This window comes from Arachis duranensis, chromosome 3 (assembly GCF_000817695.3).
Source record: "Arachis duranensis cultivar V14167 chromosome 3, aradu.V14167.gnm2.J7QH, whole genome shotgun sequence".
Lineage (NCBI taxonomy): Eukaryota > Viridiplantae > Streptophyta > Magnoliopsida > Fabales > Fabaceae > Arachis > Arachis duranensis.
The window spans coordinates 114,154,979-114,168,534 of NC_029774.3; the positions used below are offsets into that span (position 1 = coordinate 114,154,979).

General features: G+C 36.1%; 3 protein-coding genes across 4 annotated transcripts; all 3 read left to right on the forward strand.

The window, feature by feature from the left end:
• The first annotated feature begins 272 nt into the window (after positions 1-272).
• On the forward strand, positions 273-3,442 carry LOC107480351 (probable mannitol dehydrogenase 1). The gene is made up of 5 exons (XM_016100479.3): positions 273-422; positions 543-656; positions 2,174-2,684; positions 2,757-2,910; positions 3,003-3,442. The coding sequence occupies exons 1-5, from the start codon at positions 346-348 to the stop codon at positions 3,209-3,211; spliced, it is 1,065 nt and encodes a 354-aa protein (XP_015955965.1). The 5' UTR covers positions 273-345; the 3' UTR covers positions 3,212-3,442.
• A 1,324-nt stretch (positions 3,443-4,766) lies between these two features.
• Positions 4,767-5,639, forward strand: LOC107480323 (citrate-binding protein). The gene is made up of 2 exons (XM_016100451.3): positions 4,767-5,081; positions 5,149-5,639. Exons 1-2 carry the CDS (start codon positions 4,824-4,826, stop codon positions 5,530-5,532), a joined length of 642 nt encoding a protein of 213 aa, XP_015955937.1. The 5' UTR covers positions 4,767-4,823; the 3' UTR covers positions 5,533-5,639.
• A 1,416-nt stretch (positions 5,640-7,055) lies between these two features.
• LOC107480349 (uncharacterized) lies at positions 7,056-11,173 on the forward strand. 2 transcript variants are annotated; one of them, XM_016100478.3, is made up of 9 exons: positions 7,056-7,508; positions 8,249-8,522; positions 8,600-8,702; positions 8,799-8,906; positions 8,990-9,099; positions 9,205-9,312; positions 9,391-9,436; positions 9,683-9,814; positions 10,586-11,173. In XM_016100478.3, exons 2-9 carry the CDS (start codon positions 8,314-8,316, stop codon positions 10,667-10,669), a joined length of 900 nt encoding a protein of 299 aa, XP_015955964.1. In that variant the 5' UTR covers positions 7,056-7,508; positions 8,249-8,313; the 3' UTR covers positions 10,670-11,173. The 2 variants fall into 2 exon arrangements, with proteins under 2 accessions (XP_015955964.1, XP_015955963.1); XM_016100477.3 differs by having other exon boundaries at positions 7,057-7,508; positions 8,239-8,522.
• The last annotated feature ends 2,383 nt before the right edge of the window (positions 11,174-13,556 follow it).

Sequence of the window (13,556 nt, forward strand, 5' to 3'; positions counted from 1 at the left end):
CATAATCAATGGTAAAAAAAATATATATATTTACATAAAAAAATAATTATTAAATTAATTATATATTTATTTATAAAGATATGTGTTGTTAAATTTATTTTTAATATATATTTTATATTTTAATTTTAACTATTAAATTTTTATATACGCGTAATAGGATTTAATTGTAATACAAACTTTTATATTCGAATATTTGATATAGATATGTTAAATAGTGATGTAAGAATTGTAATTGTGAAAAAACTTAAAAAAAAATGGAGTAGCATGTAGCATGTGAGATAGGATGAATATGGATTATAAATAGTGGGCGGCCATTGGAAGCTTCGCATCAGAATCGAATGAAAGATGGGCTCATCAAATGCCTTTGGCTGGGCTGCAACAGATACCTCTGGTCATCTCTCTCCCTTCCATTTCTCAAGAAGGTATTTTCTTCTTCTTCTTCTTCTTCTTCTTCTTCTTCTTCTTCTTCTTCTTCTTCTTCTTCTTCTTCTTCTTCTTGTATATGTCTCACTACTTAATTATTACTACTATTATGTTTGCAGGGAAAACGAAGCTGATGACGTCACTCTCAAAATCCTCTTCTGCGGGGTTTGCCATTCCGATCTGCACACAATCAAGAATGACTGGGGTTTCACTACTTACCCCGTTGTCCCTGGGTTCGTTCTTTTCTTCCTCTTTTTCATTTTCCAATATATATATACTCTCAAACTTCCAACTCTTTCTCTACCTATCTTACTCCTCCACTCTTTCTCTCTCTTTAATTTTTTCATGCTTAATTCCACCAATCACCAACCGTTCTTTTCTTTCCTGGCTTCAATCTTTTTTAAAGAATGCAGATTATCAATATTATATAAATTATAGATATAAATAAGAGTAAAAAAATGCTTACGAATGCTGCCCCCAAAAAGATCCTCTCTATTTGTCAACTAAAATTCAACAAAAATAAAAAAATTATCTTTTATAAATGATAACTAATTTTTGTATCTTACAAAGTATGTATGCATTTGATTTGTAATTTTATAAGAATATTTAGATAATTATTTAAAAATTATATGAAAAATTACTTTTTTTTTAATTATCATATTTTAAAGATAAAATGTCTTACCTTTTTAATCCGATTTGTAAAGTATCGGATCAAAATCGATTATGCTTATTATTATTATTGTAGTTTGAAATGTTTTTATTTTAATAATTTAAAAGTACTTTTGAATAATTTGAAGGTGATTTTTTTGTTGGTTTAGGACAGCAACTTTATTAGTGTTGTTGGAGAGAGAGAGAGAGTGGGACACACATAACCGTTGAGTCGTTGCCATCATTAACAATCTCACTCTCCTGTCTCCTCTTTGGTCACCCTCGGGCCTCAGCCAGGGACTCCCTCAGTCGGTTCTTTTTTGGATTCATTTCTTCATCCACATAAATTGCCATAGTATTTATTATTTATTATTTAGGGTTAACTGCAAATAATCTCTTCTTTTTTCTTTTTTTGGTATTCTAACCTTGGATTTTATTAAATATGTGAATTGACCCCAAAATTTCTCCTTATTAAAGCATTTTAGTGAAAATAAGTGTGTCGTACCCCTTTAATTTTGGATTATAAGAAAATTTCCTTTTAATTATTGTTATTTTTAAATATGAAATTTTGATGTCATAAGCTTGATACCGTTGTCATAAATCCTGTTTTTGCTCCCATCAAGGGGACCACTCTATCCACATTGCACTGATAGTGATGATAAACAATTATTATTATAGATAATAGAATATGAGTTGATTTTGTGCAATGTAATTAGTATGATTCACAATGGATTTATATAGTAAGAATAAGATTTTTTAGATGTGTCTTTATCGTAACTGTACAGGGCTAAAATAATAGCATTAACACAAACCTATTTAAGCGGCAGAAATCCTTTCAGTAAACAGGAACCTAACTAAATAAAACAATAGAATCTAACTCCTCAGGGTACAGACAAATAAATAAGACTACAAGCCAAGCAAAACTAAAAGTAAATTGGTTTGTTTATTTATTTTAGGTATGTGATTAGTGCAAACAATTTCTTTATATGAAATAGTAGTAAACTTGAATAACGAATAATAATAGTCGGAGGCAAACATTTCTATTTGTGAAGGACGCAATATGATTTCAGGATGTGAGTTTAAGTTGCATTGTGTTTTGCAGGCATGAAATTGTTGGTATTGTGACAAAAGTTGGAAGTAATGTGACAAAATTTAAGGAGGGGGATAGAGTTGGAGTTGGTGTAATAGTGGACTCATGTAAGGAATGTGAGTGTTGCCAGCAGGATCTGGAGAATTACTGTCCTAGAACTGTGTATACCTATAACTCTCCTTATAAAGGGACACGAACGCAGGGTGGCTACTCCGATTTCGTGGTTGTTCACCAGCGCTTTGTGCTTCGATTTCCCGACAACTTACCCCTTGATGCCGGTGCCCCTCTTCTGTGTGCTGGGATTACTGTGTATAGCCCCATGAAGTATTATGGGATGACAGAGCCCGGCAAGCATTTGGGAGTGGCCGGCCTCGGCGGCTTAGGCCACGTTGCCATCAAATTTGGCAAAGCATTTGGTCTCAAAGTTACTGTCATTAGTGGCTCTCCCAACAAGGAAGCTGAGGCCATTCACACTCTAGGGGCTGATTCTTTCCTTCTTTCCTCTGATCCTGAAAAAATGAAGGTGAGATAGCGTGTATCACAAGGAATTAGCCAACCATGTTGTTGTGTTTATTTTTGCACATGATTCATGCAGGCTGCCATGGGAACAATGGATTATATCATCAGCACGATTTCGGCCGTCCATCCGCTGGCTCCCCTGCTTGGTCTGCTGAAGCTGAACGGAAAGCTGGTCAATGTAGGGCTGCCTAGCAAGCCTCTTCAGCTGCCTATCTTCCCCTTGGTTGGAGGTAAGTAATCAGGAAACCAAGAATTCACATTTCTAGTACTATAAACCTGTATGGATTTAGTCATTGGAATGAAAAGTGTAAGTCATGTGCAGGAAGGAAGCTTATAGGGGGAAGCAACTTTGGAGGGCTGAAGGAGACTCAGGAGATGCTTGATTTCTGTGCAAAGCATAACATAACTGCAAATATTGAGCTGATTAAGATGGATGAGATCAACACTGCTATCGAAAGGCTCAGCAAATCCGATGTTAAATATCGCTTTGTTATTGATGTTGCAAACTCCTTCTCTTCCAGTAACATGTAGAACAACCTTCTTTCAACTCTTTCATGTCTCAACTTTAAGCGTCTCAGTATTTTGTGGTCATAGAATAAACCTTAAGTGTGCTGTTTTGTTGACTGTTTCTTATTTAGTTGTATCATGCTATTGTTTCTTTAGTTGTTTGGACTATGGAAAAATAAACCACAATCTACTTTTGTTGACCACCGGAACCCGACTAGCTTCATGAAAAGTATATACAATGCCATTGTTGAGTTATCCTCGAAGCATTCCATAAGTATTAATTGAGTTCTATTCTTTTCTTTTTGTTTTCCACTATATATCCTCTAACCCAGCAGGTTAACTACAGTCACGAATTTTATCTCTATTTAAGAGTCAGCCGTTGGATAATAAATTGCTACATACACAACGCGGAATCGAACCATCGAACTAATCCAAATTGATTTAAGTGAGTTCTATTCTGGTTGAGACTTTTTCATTTAACTATTTAGTTCATTTCCAATTTGTGAAAAAACTCTTATTAATGCAGCTTTGAATTTCCTATTTATCTTTGTTTGTTATGAGTTATCTGCATACGAGGAAACGTTCTCCTATTTGAATGAAACAATGGGGAGAAGTTGATTAGTTGAATACCAAAAGAGGAAAAAGAAATATATGGAATTAAAGTGTACTATACCCTTACCAATAAGACAATGTAATAAAAAAGAGTTGTGCTATATTCTTTTGGGTAGGGGCGTAGGGGAGAAGAAAAAGAAAGTCCACAAGCCTGTAATTTATGCCTTTTTCTTTTTGGGCACGGCGGCTGATCGTGGTAGTCATGGTCAATGAACCATCCACTATATCTACACAAATAGTCACATAATTGGAATCATAGCTGTTCACATTTTCAATCGGTTTTTAATTTAGTTTAATGCATCAAAATCAAGTATTTAAGTCCCTAAAATCACTCCAAAAAATGAAAAAAAATAAAACACCGGCAATAAATATTTTATGTTACGGTTCTGCTACGTTACCAACAGCATATCTGTCAACTTCTGCCAACTCTTATTTATAATTGTGTTTCATGGAAGTGTGTTTGTGGATGTGTCTAACAAAAATGTCTTTTTTATAACTGTGTTTAATAGAAGTGTCTTTATAGATATATTTTTTGGATGTGTCTCTTTATATATGTATTTAAAATATATTAATTATTAGACACATCTACGAACACACTTCCATGAAACACAAATATAAATAAGAATTGACAGAAATTGGCGGATAATATGTTGGTACCCTATACTTTTCCTTTATGTTATCTTACAAGATGGACTTTGCTAAAAAAATAACAATAATTGCACACCCTAAATACAAAATTATAAATAAAAAAATAAAAAAAGCTTGTTTGATTTATTAACTATTGTTTTCATTCTAATACACCGCATACATATACCTATTTTAGAGTTGCCAATACTTTTCAACGAAGAATGGAGTAAGAATGTCAAAGAAGAAATCATCATTAGCCGCAGCACGTTCGAGTATTTTGCCCTTCATCTGCATACATTATATATATATATATATATATATATAGCCTGAGGCATCAACCATTGAATTCCAAACCTTGCAATAAACATTTTGGAAATACAACCTCCAACCTGCAACAATGGTGCTGCTACCCATCTTGCATGTAACCCTCTTGCAATTAACACTGGCCTCATTTTCAGCAGCCATTGATCCAACACAAGGGTTCACCCAACTCCCAATAAGCAACTCAAATTTCCAGGTCCAAAAGCCTTACGATGTTCCACAAAACCAGCGTTACACCTTCATAGATGGGGTTCATAAATTCTGGGTGTACTCCACCGACAAGCCTTTCGAACCATCCAGCACCACCCTGCCACGAACCGAGATTCGCATTACGGTGAGTTAACATGAAGTCATTAACATTATAATAAGCAGGCTAATTAAGTTAATTAATTAATTTTCAGGGATATGATTATACATCCGGTGTGTGGCAATTTGAAGGGGACTTTTACGTGCCGAGTGGAACAAGCGGTGTGAGCATCATGCAAGTGTTCGGTGGAAGCTCCTCTGCCACAACGTTGCAGCTTAGGGTGTATGATGGTTCTCTTAAGGCTTATAGGGATCCTGTTGTGCAGAACAACATCTATGATAGATGGTTCAGGCTGAATGTGATTCATGATGTTGGTGCCAACAACGTCAAGGTTTACATTGATGGGAATCTCAATTTTGATGGTGATGGTCGTGGACCCGGTACTTTCTACTTCAAGTTTGGGGTTTATACTCAGAATGATCCTTCCAACTATATGGAATCTCGTTGGAGGGATATTAAACTCTTTAGAAAGCAGTAATAGTACTTGCATTTTAATTTGGTGTATACATTGAATAAGAAACAAGAACTACTTGTTATATATATGTTACCCGCTTTGACTAATAAATAATATATTATATTATGTAAGTTCCATTGCTCTTATACATAGAAACACGATGATTGATGATTGAGCATTGTTGGTAGCTAAGTCCTAAGTGAAATTTGAACATCAGGGGAAGGGGAAGGGGAAGGGGAAGGGGCGAAGGCAGGAGAAGAAGCAGAAGCATCACAGTAGCCACGTAAATAATGGGCTTCCTGAAGAGTGATGCCCAAGGAAGTGAGCAACGCAGGCCAGCAATTATGCGTGATGAGGGTGATTGCAGAGCAACATTTGTAGCTAATATGAGTGACGCCGCCATTGCTGAAGTAAAGGAGGATTTCATTCGAACAAGATCTCAGCTCCACCAACGACCTCAAGCAATCCGCCTGCTCCACTCCTCCTCCGTCCTTTGATGCCGTTCCGTACACGACAAGACTCAATACCATCAACAAAATTCCCTCTTTCAGACCCATATATGCTGCAAAATTCGGATTCACGTTTTTTCCTTTCTTGAGTGCACATGCAAGATGGCTTCTCTCAGCATCTACTTATATAACTATAGTCAACCCTTCGTATGGATTGTAACTCCCAACTTTCAGGCTTCAGGGGAATACAGAAAAGATCCACTATGCACATTACATAAATACATAATCAATTGCCTTTAATTTTCCACTAATATGCCACTATGCCACCTTTCAATCTTCCATCCAATTTAGAATCAAATAAAGATATTAAAAATAAAATCAGCCAATATCTAAGGCCAGGTTTCGGTCAAGACAAATTCAGTTTCATCATGTCCATAAATATTGATGATACCATTCCCCCAAAAAGATTTTTTTTTTCACTGGGTTTTTGGTGTTTTAGGTGTTGCTCTTTTCTTTTATTAGACTTGTAAAAGTGAAAAAAAAAGAGTAACCAGACCATTTTTTCATTTTGCTTTATTAAAGGTATTAAGGATTTAAGTACCAAAAACAAAGGTATTAAGGATTTAAGGCCGACTTGCTTAGGCCATTTGTTTATAAGATGAACGGATATTGGAAATGTGTAATGGAGAAATGGGCTGTAGCCCAAATCTTAAATGGAGTGCTGCTAAGGCGGGGAATGGGTGGCTGGCTAGTGGCGAGTGCCTCCCGGTCGCCAGTGTTATCAAACTCGAATCGACTCAGATGAATCGGCTGGAAATCCAGTCACTCGATCATTTGGCCGGAGTGAGCCATTCTTTAAACGGTCTTTTTTTCTTGTTTGGACAGAATTTAACTGTCTAAAGCATTGTTCTAAAACCGGACCGAATAAGCTGATTCGATTAGATTAATCGAAAATTGATAATTTAATCGATTCGGTTTATCTTTAGAATTGTTATGCAAAAAATTAGTTAAAAAATCGGTCGAATTGGCGATTAAACGGTAAACCGGACGAACTGGCCGGATTTTTAAGTCGCTATTCACATTAAGAAAACGGCGTCGTTTAAAACCAGCCCCCTTCCCCCTTCTCTCTCACAAACCCAACCCTAAAACCCTATCAGAGCAGAGCAACATCCCCTTCTTCATCGCCGAGCTACTCTCCATCAGCCAGAGGCTGCCGTCGCCGCCGGACTAACCTCAACCGAGCCTCCCACTTCTCCCATCGGCGTCACTCACGTGCACAGAACCCACGGGCACGTTCGTCTTTTTGCCGGCGCTCTTCGTTTCCCGTTGCGATCCTTTTCTTGTCGTCGGCTGGTTGGCGAGTTCTTCAGTGACCATTCCTTATCTGGTCGTCGTCTCCCACTCAAGCTCGTCGTCGCGCTCTGTGTCGTCAGTCGCCGGCGGCAGAAGCAGACGGAACCAGCATCTGGTCGCTCGGCTGGTGGTCGTTCTCGTCTTCTTGCTTCGGCTCGCTTGGTCAGCTTCCTTTACCGTCAGTTGGTCTCTGGGCAGGTGAGTTTCCAACAAATTGCCCTGTTTTTCGTTGTTGTAAATCATCGCTACACCTTGCTTTAGTGCTGAAAGTTGAATCTGTTGCTGAAAATATCACTGAGCTAAGTTTCTTTTTTGCTGAAAATCATCACTGGTGGTTGAATTTGTTGCTGTGTTGCTGAAATAATGACTTAGCCAAATTTTTTCTTGCTGTAAATCATATTTGGAGCTAAAGTTTTTGTTGCTGAAAATTATCATAGTTGAATTTGTAGTTGGAAATTATCAATGAGCCGAATTTGTTGCTGTAAGTTGAATTTGTTGCTGAACATAATGAACATATCACTGAGCTAATTTTTTTGTTGCTGGAAAACATCAGAGTTGAATTTTTTGCTGATTATGATCACTGAACCTTAAATTTATGGCCGTCTTGCTTAAATAATCACTTAGCTAAATTTTTTGTTGCTGTAAATCGAATTTGGAGCTAAAATTTTTGTTGCTGAAAGTTATATAAATGAATTTTTTGTTGAAAATTATCAACGAGTTGAAATTGTACTAGTGACTAATTTATTAGTTATGTCTTAATATGTTTGTGAGCATATGCATTTTTATTTTTTGTTTTAATTTCATTTTTGCAATTTTATATTTTTATTTAATTATGACCCGATCAACGAGATGAATCGGTTGAACTAGTGACCCAGTGACCACCGGGTCAATTACCAATTTGTTCTGATAACTATGCTACTATGGCTAGGGGGAGTCAGGATTGTGATTGGTGAAGGAGATTGAACTGAACCGAAGGCAAGGTCGTGATAGGGTTTTGGAAAGAATGAGCGTGGAAGATCTTCCTCGGAAGGAGGTGAATGTGCTGAAGGGGCACGAGGGCGCCGTACTTGCCGCGAGGTTCAACGCCGACGGCAACTACTGCCTCAGCTGCGGCAAAGACCGCACCATACGCCTCTGGAATCCCCACCGTGGCATCCACATCAAGACCTACAAATCCCACGGCCGCGAAGTCCGCGATGTCCACGTCACTTCGTACTCTCTCTCTCTCTCTCTCTCTCTCTCTCTCTCCTTAGTAATCAACACAATTGCATGTTAATAATTTGATATAGGGACAACTCCAAGCTATGTTCGTGTGGTGGAGATCGCCAGATTTTTTATTGGGATGTAGCTACAGGCCGTGTAATTCGAAAGTTCCGTGGTCATGACGGTGAGGTATTTGCTATTCGCTATTTAGCTCCCTGCCCCTCTATTGTTTCACTTCAATTCATAGCTATAGACATCACTCTTGTAATGTAGTTTCTTTCATAGGTCAATGCTGTGAAATTCAATGAGTATTCCTCTGTGGTAGTATCAGCTGGCTATGATCAATCCTTGCGTGCTTGGGACTGCAGATCCCACAGCACCGAGCCTATGCAGGTGAATTCATTTTAATAATGCTCATTCCCTTTCCCCGCTCACCAATATTACTAATAAAGTCTATCCTATCAATTGATGTTCAGATTATTGACACATTCTCAGATAGTGTCATGTCTGTTTGCTTAACAAAGACTGAAATCATTGGAGGAAGTGTTGATGGAACTGTTCGAACCTTTGACATTCGTATTGGCAGGCATGTAGCAGCATATTTCAAAATGAAAGAGAAACACTCCCGATACGCACATGTATTGTCATCTGCTTCGTGAAATCTACTAATTTTTTCTTTTGTACACACCAGAGAAACATCCGATAACTTGGGGCAACCTGTTAACTGCATATCCATGTCCAATGATGGTAACTGCATTCTAGCTGGTTGTCTCGACTCTACTCTGCGTCTTTTGGACCGGTACGTGTATAACTTTCAGAGGAAATTTAGCATGGATCTTACTCCCTGCTAAGTTTTTTTCATCCTTTCTTGTGGCAGATCTACAGGGGAGTTATTGCAAGAATATAAAGGACACACTAATAAGGTTAGTTCTGAGATGTTAAAATCTGTTTCTATTACTTTCTTCTATTACAAATTTAGCTACAAGTTAAGATTCACCGTCATTTGTATATTTATATATCTGGCATACCACATTTCCATTCCGACATTTGTTCATTCTAAAAACACATTTTTTTTTTGTGTTTTAAGCAACTATACCATGCCCTTGCAAGCTTTATGGCTTAGTCCATCTTATCAGGTTTAATAATAATTTCTAATTAGTTATCCTCAGTCTTTTAAATTGGATTGCTGCCTTACCAATACGGATGCTCATGTAACTGCTGGCTCTGAGGATGGCTACATCTATTTTTGGGATCTTGTAGATGCATCAGTCGTGTCAAGATTCAGGGCTCATAACTCAGTGGTAAACTCTTTGACTTCAGCACCCTTTCTACATGGAAGTTCTGTTAGAAACTATGTTGATACTAATTTACTAAGTCCAAAAGGACATTATAGACCTTTCATTTGCTAATGATATTTTTGCAACTATGATTGTGATTTCCTCAAGTTTTTAGTTCCTGCTTAAGCTTGACAAAAGAAAATGAATTCCTCTTAAGTTTTAATCCCAAACTTGATATCGTTTTACAAAATGCTGTTTCAGTTTATGCTTGTTCGTCCATTTAGATTATATGGTTCCACAGGAAGCGGATCATGTTTTCAATTGAGCCCCCTTTCTCTTTCCTACTGGCTACTCTCCTAAGTCCTATCCTTTTGTGTTGGGTTGTTGGGGCCACCAATGTGAAAATTTGTTACACCAACAAACAATAATTTCATGTGACAATTCAGTTTTGATACAGTTTTTGTCACCTGTACACAACATCTTGAACAGTTATCAAAAAAATATCTGCTGCTGATTTTCTTGAAATATGTTGTTACTTTGTTGTCAAATTAATTAAAGCTCTTAATGCTGCATCTTATTATTGTCAGTTTCAATTCTCTCTTCCTTTTTTTTTTGTTGTGACAAGAGTCTAGGTATTGCTCTGCCATAACTGATGCCATTTTGGGTTATATAATGTGATAGATACTATAATCTTAGAGATGTAAATATTTGTGCTTAGTTTTGTTTGGATTTACTTCTTATGGAAGGATAAGACTAGTCGACAATGATTCAAGTCACGTGAACTTACTTGCTCAGGTAACAAGCGTAAGTTATCACCCAAAGGAGAATTGCATGGTAACTGCTTCTGTGGATGGCACCATTCGAGTGTGGAAGACATAGGAACAAAATGCAAGCAGGAAGCTTCTCTTGTGTCTACTCGGCCCATACCAATGCCCAAATAGAGCAATAATGACTTGTCCAACACCATATGAAGCCCACAGAAACCGTGTTACTTCAGCCTATATTATATTAGTATATGCATGTTCCTAGAACTGCATGTGCATTTGATTTGGAAGCTAGTTAATACAAGGTGTGAGTCTTAGCTGCTGAATCTCTGGTCTCCTGTCAAATGTCAGAAACAGTTTTTGTTTTTTCACCAAAAGAAATAGGGGTATCAGGGTATGGGTTAATCCACTTGTGGCCATGCAGAGAAAATGAGTTGTGTTTCTATTCAATTATTATGCAGTCAAGTTTATTCTGTTATCCTTTTCATTGGGCAAGCATTAATTAAGGATTGTGGTACTTGGATTTTTGCTAGTGAAGTTGTTGGTGAATAAGTGAATGTATACTTTTGTTTTAGTGATATGATTCTTCAGTCTTCAGTTCTTTATTATTGATTTCTCATTATTCAATTCCAACTCAAATGGCAAAAGGATGAATTCTAAGTTTTACCTCCATGTAACGTGGTCCTCTAAACTAAAGATGAAACATGAGAAAGTGAGGAATTAGAACTGCTGATATTTTATATTTTCACATTTTAGAGCATCGAAAATCTCTGTCCCTAGTATTAACATATTTAACGACAGAGAACTCAACAAGTAGACCAAACTGAATTTAAAACTTGTAATCACAATGTTGTGCAAAAAAACACAAGGATTTTGATCTTGGCAAATAGAATATATACGAATATGCATACATGTCGCCGTTGAGCGAACCCCTTGTGCTTTTTTTAAAAAAAAATACTCGATTTAGTTGTTGTTGTTGTTGTAGTAGCAATTACGTGTGGGTCTTGCTGTCACAGTTTCGCTGCAAGATTGAGTCTCTTATACATGTGGCCTACAATTATAACAATGATCATAATATCGGTAGTTATTGTCATTATCATCGTCATGATTGCATCTCTCGGACCTATATTTAATCTACTTTTGTATTGAACATTAAAATATTTTTTATTATACATGCCAAATTAATGCGGTTTAAGCATCAATTTATTTGGTTAACTTTAGTTATCTCCAAACTCAATTCGCTAACAACCGTATTTAATCACAATTTGTCCATCCGGCGATGGCAATTGTACCTAACTATGCTATTTATATTCTGATGCCTTTTCATGGTATTTGTCGGTAGAATTATTGTAGTATCAAAATGTTTGATGCTTAAAATTTGCGTATCTCAAAAATATGTTTGATGATGGATTGATATTTAAGTATCAAAAATTACAAATGTAAGGTATATACTTATTTTTTATTAACGAAAATTGAATAAAACATGCATTTTATTAAATACAGGTATGAACATGCATAAAAAGAATGAATCTTGATTTCAATGAATGTCATGTTCCTCTAGTCAATAAAGAATTATAGATAAAATATTTGTTGATGTATATGTTACACCAATCTACCCTTGTATTATTGATTTTGATCAGGTATTACTATTCATATAGAGTTGTTGGTCTGTCAAATTATATATATATTTCATTTTCATTTTTTAATAAACTAGGGGGGAAAGGAAGACTTGTATCTAGCGATGTCCCATTTTTTTAACACAATACCCTTTACTTGCTACGGTGTATAACCTTTGTATACTAATTTAAAGCAAATCCAAAAGAAAAAGATATATTTTATAAAAACAAAAAAAGGGAGAGAGAGTAGCACGAAGCCACCGACAGTTTTGATAGGCAACAAAGAAGCGAACTAGATATCTGAATTGACCAGTCTTACATGTAGTAATGTATCCACTTTACAAAAATTAAGTAGCTACCACACTTGTGGTTGATACAAAGAAAGGAAAGCATTCAAACCGTGTAATTGATGCGAATATCCGTACCCCAAAAAAAAAAAAAAGAAAAAAGAAAAAAAGAGTAAAGGTTGCAAGATTTTGCAACGCACGAATTGAAATACTGGTGTGTTATAGTGCTAGGCTGGAGCCACTGATACGAACATGTCCAAATATCTATGGCTTCCGACAATGGTGGTGACCCAATTTGGAAAGTTAAGTGTTTGAGATTTTGGTTGTGGTTAAGTGTTGTGTTAATTGGCATATCATATGGTTGAGACTTGAGTTACTCACTTCTCTCTCACCGCATCGCCAGCTGTTTACTCCTGTGGACCCCACCCTAAATTATGGTTTTGGAACTTGCTAGGTTGTCCTTTGGCCCCACCCCTCACTCACATGCATTTCAACGTGGCATGTTCTTCTTAACACACTCGCTACCATCCACTACTACTTTACTTAGACTAATTAACAACTAATCACATATAATATTATTTTTTACGTTTAATATTAAAAAAAATTTCGTTAGAGAACCAATGTGATATCTGTACAATGTGTATAATGGACTATTTATTTGGTCAAATATAAGTTAAAAATAAAAATTATCTACGTTTATTCTAATTTCAAAAATACTATTTATTTTTGTATTAATTATCATTATACACATTATACACCAATTACTTATATATAAATATATGATAATTGTTTTAACTTATAAATAATATATTTTTTAAAAAAAATATACAAACATCATTCGTATCTCTTCTGGTTTAACCCAATTTATGGGCCATTATTGTGAGTTGCCCTTCTCCTACCTTTGTACCTCTAATATTAACCAATCACAAATGCACCTTATTTTTCAGGTGGGGATTATAACAATAACAGACTAGTAACGAGTTTTCTTTTTCTTATTGTTAAAACATTTGTGATTTACTACTTTTCCTATATAAAAAGAACGACCTATTTCTGGCTTTATTATCTTTATCGTCAAAAAGTGATTAATTATTTAATATCA